Genomic DNA, 8,550 nt, shown 5'->3' on the forward strand with positions numbered 1-8,550 from the left:
TATATTTTGAAATTTTATTTTGAATTCTAAAAGTTTAAGGAAGGTTTGAATTATGTAAATTACTTCATTCGAAAAACAGACTCGGAGTGTTAGATATTGAAAGTAACCATAATTGGGTTCTCACCCAATCTGGGAAACCAATATTAAAAAAGCAATGCATTAGAAAAGAAAGCTAATTTGTAGATGATTTATAAAATACCGTGCATGAAGATCTATAAAATAAACTAAAATATTACATTAAAATATAGTTCCTGCAATCTTCATTTCAAATTCTTAAAATGTCAAGACTCGGCGATATTTAAGATTTTAAATTTCAATCAGAAATCATTGAATTTATTATATAAATTTATATACAACAATCGCAAATGAATGCTTTCATAATGAATTATTTAGTTTTATGTCAAATATTATATGTATATTTTACTGTCAACTAAATTTACAAATCCATAGATAAAACTATTTAACATCTTGCACAAATTCCCTATTACTTCAAATTTCGGTTCGTTAATTTTAAAGTTTTCATACAACTTTTTCTTGGCTAAATATTAAGTCACTGGAGTTTTTCTTGAATTTCGCAAATTTCAATGTATTGAAGAAGACGTCGAAAATTAAACCATAGAAAAATTGAATTTATCGAATGCTCATGGCAACACTTAACAGCTTTTGCGGCTTGTTTGACTTTACTAGCAAAAAGCAAATGCATTGTTTGTAAATTGTATTTTGTAATATTGCAAATTACAAATGTGTATTAGATGAGTTGGACACTATCGTTATCTTAAGCAAGACAAATTTTTTTACAAAACATTCCATATATCCACATAAATAAGCAATATGAGCTATACTTATTCACCGTACGAATGTCCAATTAGCAAACAGGTAAATTAATAATTTTTACTAAATGAATGTTTGCATAGTTAAAAATTTTTATCCGTTTTTTTTCATGAAACAGATTGCTGAGGCAGAGGATACTATTGTTGGTCTTAAGTAATAAAAAAATTTAACATTAAGTAAAAAAAAAAATAAGTAGTTTTTGTTTTACATTCTTTTAGAAATAGAGTTCGTGGTTTAGAAGATCTGTTGGAAAGCAGAGATTTAGATGATGAACAACGAGATTCGTTAGAAAAAGAGCTAATTGAAATTAGAAACATTTTAGACCATAACAGAGAAGCTCTCAAAGGATTGCATAAGCAAAACACAAAATCCTTTATTGTAGCCGGTTGTGTAATATTTGTTTGTTTTTTAATTTATGGTATTTACTGTATCATATATAATCCATATTAAATGGTTTTTTTTACCACATTTTTGTAACCCTTGTGTCTTGTATTGGATTAAAAACTTAATCGCACTTTCCCAAATCAATTTAAAATTCAATTTGTGTTCTTATATTATCTTAATATTTCCAAATTACTTCATATAATCACTTAATCTTATTTGCAAAATAGTTTAAATAAGTATTACTGATTTTATCGGCGTGCACGGCCCCTTCCTCCACGACCTCTTGGTCCACCGCGCCCTCTTGCTCCAGATCCTCTGCCTCTACCACGGGCATTCCTAGAAGCATCTTTCTTTTTGGCTTTAGATTTCGGTGTATCATCAATTAAAAGAGTTTCCAGTGGTAAGCTGTCGGGTAATATATAATAGCGAATGTTATTTCCACGAATGCTCAAGGACTCTAATTGAACTGGATCACGATTTTTAATAGTCATTTTTACTGCTTTAAGATGTGTGTTCATTGCAATATCGACTCCTGTTATAGTACCGTGAACTTGTGTTCCATTTTTTAACTCTATTGTCACTGTTTCATGGCTTAACTTCATAAGAAATCTAAAGACGAAATGCATTAGAAATTTGCTTATTTGAGGTTAATGAAGTCAACCGGTTTAGGCGGCGTTCTTTCAATAAAAATTCCATTTTTATAATTTACCTAACTAATTTCATGTTGTACTTTTATTAATCACTCCTTTGAACGAATTTTTGGCCCCGAACTAAATTATTTTTTATGGTAAACGTTTGATAATTATTAGATAAAGTTGAATTTATTGTAAACCTCTAAAATCTAAACAGAAGAAGCTTCACAATAATTTTTTTTTAAAATGTCAAAATTTGTGCAGCGATAATGAATGCTCTTGACGTTTTTCGTTTTTTACAGATTAAATAGAGATTCCATAAGTACGGTTTAATTTTAAGTTGCAAATGCGCAAAATACGTAATATGTACTTCTAAAAAATTTTTAACGAGTACATTATTTAAATGCTTTTTATGGTGTTGTATATAATAATGTAAATCATGGAACCACAAAAAATATTATTAATTATGGAAAACACTGTATATATAATATTATTTGCGTTTCCGATTAGATTTTATGATATTTCCATACTCAATTTTGACGTCAAAAGCGCGCCTTAATTAGATACTTTTTGAGCCACTTTATTTTAAATTATTAAAAACTATAAAGTAATTTTTTAACTATAAAGTAAACAATTTTTTCAATTGCAGTTCAACATTCTTTTTCTTGTAAATCGATGCCAAACTATTTATAAAAAAAAATAACTTAAAAGTGTCTCGAAATCTCGTCATTTTGCCAGCCAATTGACAAGTCAAATTTTAATCATGCGATATTTTGTTACGTTTTAATAATTAGGAAGCGTTTGTTAAAAATATTGACAATTTTTCGATATAAAAATTTCTGGTTTTCTCATTCGCAACATCAGAAATTTCTTTAATTCGAAGCAAAACAATTTGTAAAATTTCTAAAATAAATGTGCTTTGGAGAAAAACGCTGCAAATTTAAACATAAATGAAATGTTATTTTGAAAGGGTTTTGCAGTTTTCTCATATAAGAAAAATCGAATCATGCATAAAATGTAAAAAATACAAAAAACTAATAAAGAAAAATGCTATTAATTCAGGTAGATTTCTTGAAAAAAATATTTATTTATTTGTTTATTTGTAATCTCAATGAGCTGGTGAGCTCGCATAGAGTTTACAATACATATTTAGTTTTATATACAATATTTATGGTATATACAATATTTATGGTATATATATGTAATATATCAAAAGAAAAGAAATTGAAATTTGACAAAAAAGACAGGAACATTGTCAAATAATAATCACTAACTTCACTAAAAATTTATTTAGTATTTATTTAATATTAGTCACACATTTGCAGTTTTGTTTTCTAAAAAGAATTTGAAAATATTATTAAAATTAGAAATGACACAAAATTCGAAAAAAAAAATTATGTATATCCCATCAAAAGTGAAAATTCCTATTAGAATTAAATTAGTCGGCTTACAATATTATTTTCTGTTTCGACTAAGTCATAATAAGTGTCAGCTACTTTGTAGCCTTTATCCCTGCAAAATTTTGACAGCAGCTGTAGCTAAGCCTAGTGTTTATCTATATTTTCACGGGGAAAATATATTTTTCAATATAAAAAAAAAAAAAAAAGAAAAAAGTTTCTTCAACAAAATAAATACAATTTAAAGTGATTTTCTTCGATTAAAAATTATATAAGTAAACATTATTAAATAAAATCAAATAAAATTACTAAAATATTTATTATGTCTTTAATTTTTCGTATTTTAATAACGTAAATACCTCTTGGAATTTTATTGGGACACAAAAATCAAGTTGTGTTGTGATTTCTATGCAAATTCTGGATATAATTTTTTTTTTTACATAAAAAATAATATATAACATAACATATTATATATGTTTGTATAAGTATTTGTGCTGTGAAAATTTCGGCTAAAAACTTGAAAAATATATTTTAAAGAAATAAATGATATTTTATTAATTTGGTGGTGTCATTAAATAAATATTAAATATTTTGTTATATTTTTTAAAAATTTATTTTAAATTTGCTTCAAATCAATGATAAAATCCTTCTATTTTAGGTGCTACGAAACTAAGAATTTAGGTGGTTCTTTTTTATATTCAGTTTCTTTTTTATTGTTTTTGTTGTAAGGTGTTGTATTTTGGAAAAGAAGAAATTCATGTCAAATACAAGAAAAAAAAATATTAATTTTTGCAAAAGAATTGATTTTGTTCACAATATTAAAGTAGTAGGTATGATATAAAAAAAATTAGGTTGTTTTATCAACATTCTACTTTTTTTTGCAATTATATCGAAAATAATATCCATAAATTATATTACCTTACAGTTTAGGATAAACAGTTACTAGCTATACCTATTTTTAAGTTATAATTGTGATTTTGATTTTTGTTTATATTTTTAAATAAGCATTAATAATTAATCTGAATGTCTATATTTATAATTTAGTTGTTGTAATCAAGTAGGTAGGTGATTAATGATCATAGGTAGGTAGGATACAAAATTAAAAATCATTTTAGTCTCAAATATTTAAAGTAAATAAAAAATTTCGAATAATTATTTGGGTTATATAAAATAATCTAAATTACAAAAAATTTACTTTAAAAATAAAATAAAATAATATTAACGCCTAATAAAATCATATGTATGCCATTAGAATAAAATATAAATGTAATAATATTATATTATAAGAATGTTGTTTTTTAATAAAAATAAAAAAAATTACTGTTATAATGGTTAAGGGACAAAACATAAATATAAGAACAATAAAGATCTACGCGACAAGGAAAAAACAACTATGAATATCAACAAAATACCATCAACGTCAACATCAACAATGCCATCAAATTATAATTGCATAATATTAAACAGGTGAGTACTTTTTTCCTTTTTTATTAAGTTTACGTTACAATTAAAATTGGAATCGACTATAGATGTATGTACATCTTACATTCTTTCTTACATCAATTTAGGTTCTGAATTTACAAATACGTACTTATACTTGTTTATTAATACGTGGACATTTTGATCAATTTCAAGTTTTATTAGAAAATATAAAGTTAAAATATTCTATAAAATTTTCTTATTGGAATTCAAAATAAATGTTGCTTGTCACTAACATTGTTATTATTTTGTATTATCATATTACTCTAGTACATATACTAGCGGTAAACAAAATTAGTAAAAATTAATTTTCATGAGAATTAAAAAAAAAATTCAGAGAAGTTGGTGTTAAAGTTTTAGTAGCTTATCTACTATAAGTACAAGTAACATTTTTCCTACTATAAGTAAATATTAGAATCTTGTACCTATAAATTTACTGATGATTTCCATCTGAATAACTTGTCCAAAACATTATTCAATCTAAAATATTTTAATATTAAGGTTAGTTTTAAATTTACCCAAATTTATATTAATATTATTTTTTATATTTGCCGAAAAATAGGCAATCTATTTACATATTTATATTATAAAATTTGCATTATCAATTTGATTTGTACCTAATACAAACACTTCCTTATCATAATATTTACAATAATATTTACGTTATTATCTTAATTTTAAGAAAATCATTATATTTTAATTAAAAATTTTATTTGGATTCTAAAGAATTTAAATATAGTAAAGAGCTTGTTTCCTTATTTACATAATTTATATCTATGCAAATACTCGCATGAAAGACGCTTAATTTATTAATAATATTATTTTGTTCTAAGCAGCAACTGGAAAATTTAAATTACAGTTTTTGTTTTCAATTTTTACGCTCAATAGTTGTTACATATTTATTTATTATAAAATATTAAATACCTACTTATATTGTACAAAATACTGTTGAAGCCTTATACCTATACCAAACAATTGCATAAAACATTGCGTACATATAAGTATATAAAATAAATAAATAATTAAAATTTACAAAACGAACACAAGTGTGACAGATTAGTAGTACCAACTATTAAAAGAATGAATTTTCCTTTTTTTTGTTTATATAAGAAGTTCTGCTCGATTGCTTTACGTTTCCTTAAATAAGTATCTGTTGATTAGTGTTGAAATAAAAATTTAAGATTCTATTAAATTTTTAATGAAATTTTGAGAGTTTTGCTTGAAATTCTAAAATTGTTTTTGAATTTTCTTTTTATAATTTTGAAATTATAATTATAATTGAAGTGGCGTGCTTAAGTTTTAATTATCAGTAAAACTAAGTTGGACAACTGAAATGAAAAAAATGTTTGCAATTTGTCTGCTCTCTTAAAATGAAGAACTGGTTTTATACAATATTATTAGAGAAATTAAGTATTTGAACAAATATTATTAGAAGAAGTTAACAATTCACTTCACACATTCACGATTGTACTAAAGTACATAAGTACTTCTAATTTTTCAGTTTCATATGTTCAGTTTCGACATTCTAATGTTAGAATTATTAAATTTAAAATTACTGATTTCGCTGGAATTGGTATATACTTATATAGTTTACAATAGTAATTACATTTATTTAATATATTTTCATAAGTAATTATTAAAGAAATTGGAATTTTAATTTTAAATGGCTTATGTACATACTTACATAATTTTGATTTATTCATAAGTAGGGGATGTCAAAAAAATAATTCTTTAAATATGTACTCAGAATAAAAATCTTTTTCGTATACCCACTCGTCCTCAAGTCAAAATATTTCTTTACAAAAAGGACATTTGATAATCCACACATCTGATCTAAATAATCAATATTTACATTTGTATACTCAACAAAATGAATATATCTTGTATATATGTACTTTCTTATTAATGTATTTAGGTATATAAGGTAAACGGCTATATTTCGGACCTATTTTTTAAATCTCTAGCATAAAATACACAAATCATTTCATGTTTGTAATAATAATTTCAGTGGTTCATGTTTATAATAATAATTTGCTGTTATTTATAAGCACAAATACGAAATATTAAATTTTTATTCTTTTCCATTTAAAGTAGTAGTTTTTATAATAAATATATTTTTTGACAATTTGATAATATACTTACTTAATATGGTTCTAAGAGAATGCAGCTAAACAAAACTTTCAATATTATAGTTTAGGCAAATATTTAAATAATTCAAAGGCAGTATTTATTTAAAAGTTTAAAAGTGATCTCTGGACTTAATTCTGGTCTATAGGACCATTTCATATGCATGTCGTAAAATGTATTGTCCGAATTTGGTTTGAAAGTTTTTTAATTATTTAAAATAAATTAATAAAAAAAATAAATGGAATAAAGTTAAATCTGTGTTCTCAAACCAAAAATGTGACTTAAACGCATTCAAAACTACAACATTGTCTGAAAAAAATTATTCATACCCCACAAAAACTAAAAATTATATTATATTATTTGGGAAGCATTCTTGACTCAAAAATCAAATTAATTATAAAAAATTACGTTTATGTCATGGGATCGAATTATAGCCGTTTACGTTATAACGTATGCATGTGTCCAAAACAATACCTATTACTTAAATATTTTAAAAAAAATTGTATTCATCTGTCTCGTTGACTAATTTTGAATTCAAATATATGTATATCTTATGATTAAATATATATGTATGTATGTTCAGATTATTGTCATATACTTACTAAGCCAATTCGTATAGTTAATTCAGACATAAACAATTTTTTTTTTTCAAAAAATTTTTTTTTTAATTTCTTTCTAAATTTTTTTGTGTTTTTATATTTTTGCTTTCAGCTCTATTGTTAAAAATTTTTAATTCTCACATACAATAGAAATTAAAATGAAACTAAAATATACTTATATACTCACATTCATACGTATATATATATATATATGGATATAATTATATACTTGTATATAAAGAATGATGATTGAAATTATTTGGTTAGTTACTTTTTTAGACGAAATATTAAAAAATGTATTGTTATATTATACAAGCATATATACTTATATACAATAGAACTATGTACATATGCATATATGTATATAATATAAGTATAAAAATAATAAAAAAACAAAATATGAAACCGCAATAATTAAAGATATGAAATGAAATAGACTAATTTTTGCTAATATTTTTTTTTTTTTATTTTTGATTTTAAGATGCAAAATAAAAATAAAAATTAAATTTTATAAGCGCCTCCTAAGTAATTACAATTAGACTATAACTATAAAAATTCCTAATTATTCTTTAATTATGACATTAATTTGCATAGTTTTTATGGGACTTTTTCCACAAAAAAAAAGTTTATTTCAATCATTTATTATTTTTTGTTATATATATATATTATATGATTATGCTTGTTATGTACATATATGTTTGTACATATATATGGGGATATTGGTAAAATTATATTAAGTATGCATCGTAACAAATTTTGTCACTAGATTTTTATAGAAGAAAATTATTATCCATTTAAAAATCTTTTTTATTCTATTTTCCAACTATACTTACATATTTCAATTATCATAAAATTATATATAAATGTATATATGTATGTGTTTGTGTCATGCACAAAAAATTAATTAAAATGAATATTTTGTTACAAATTAAGGTCTAATTCATAATTTTACCACCAGTTTTGTTAAAGATTTTGTAAATTTACTGTAACAATAAAGACCGTTTACAAGAGTGCCACATAATTTATTAAAGGTTCTCATTGAAAAATGTTAGCAAATATGACGAGCATTTATTGTAGAAAATATTTTTTTTACATCTTTTG

General features: G+C 23.4%; 2 protein-coding genes across 2 annotated transcripts; one reads left to right on the forward strand and one right to left on the reverse strand.

The window, feature by feature from the left end:
* Window positions 1-684: 684 nt before the first annotated feature.
* LOC129610322 (uncharacterized) lies at window positions 685-1,332 on the forward strand. Its single transcript, XM_055522861.1, has 3 exons — window positions 685-876; window positions 950-984; window positions 1,050-1,332. Exons 1-3 carry the CDS (start codon window positions 832-834, stop codon window positions 1,279-1,281), a joined length of 312 nt encoding a protein of 103 aa, XP_055378836.1. The 5' UTR covers window positions 685-831; the 3' UTR covers window positions 1,282-1,332.
* A 45-nt stretch (window positions 1,333-1,377) lies between these two features.
* Window positions 1,378-2,070, reverse strand: LOC129610321 (probable small nuclear ribonucleoprotein Sm D1). Its single transcript, XM_055522860.1, has 2 exons — window positions 1,925-2,070; window positions 1,378-1,824 (listed from the first exon to the last, which is right to left on the reverse strand). The coding sequence occupies exons 1-2, from the start codon at window positions 1,936-1,938 to the stop codon at window positions 1,464-1,466; spliced, it is 375 nt and encodes a 124-aa protein (XP_055378835.1). The 5' UTR covers window positions 1,939-2,070; the 3' UTR covers window positions 1,378-1,463.
* Window positions 2,071-8,550: the final 6,480 nt, after the last annotated feature.

The sequence above is a fragment of the Condylostylus longicornis genome, unplaced genomic scaffold (genome assembly GCF_029603195.1).
Source record: "Condylostylus longicornis isolate FDR11 unplaced genomic scaffold, ASM2960319v2 ptg000044l, whole genome shotgun sequence".
NCBI lineage: Eukaryota > Metazoa > Arthropoda > Insecta > Diptera > Dolichopodidae > Condylostylus > Condylostylus longicornis.

What these genes read in the sequence shown, in the direction of transcription:
- LOC129610322 (XM_055522861.1), top strand. Translation starts at nt 832, where the DNA reads ATGAGCTATACTTATTCACCGTACGAATGTCCAATTAGCAAACAG. An exon ending in AATGTCCAATTAGCAAACAG is followed by an intron (nt 877 to 949) that starts GTAAATTAATAA and finishes TTCATGAAACAG; the next exon opens with ATTGCTGAGGCAGAGGATAC. An exon ending in GATACTATTGTTGGTCTTAA is followed by an intron (nt 985 to 1,049) that starts GTAATAAAAAAA and finishes ACATTCTTTTAG; the next exon opens with AAATAGAGTTCGTGGTTTAG.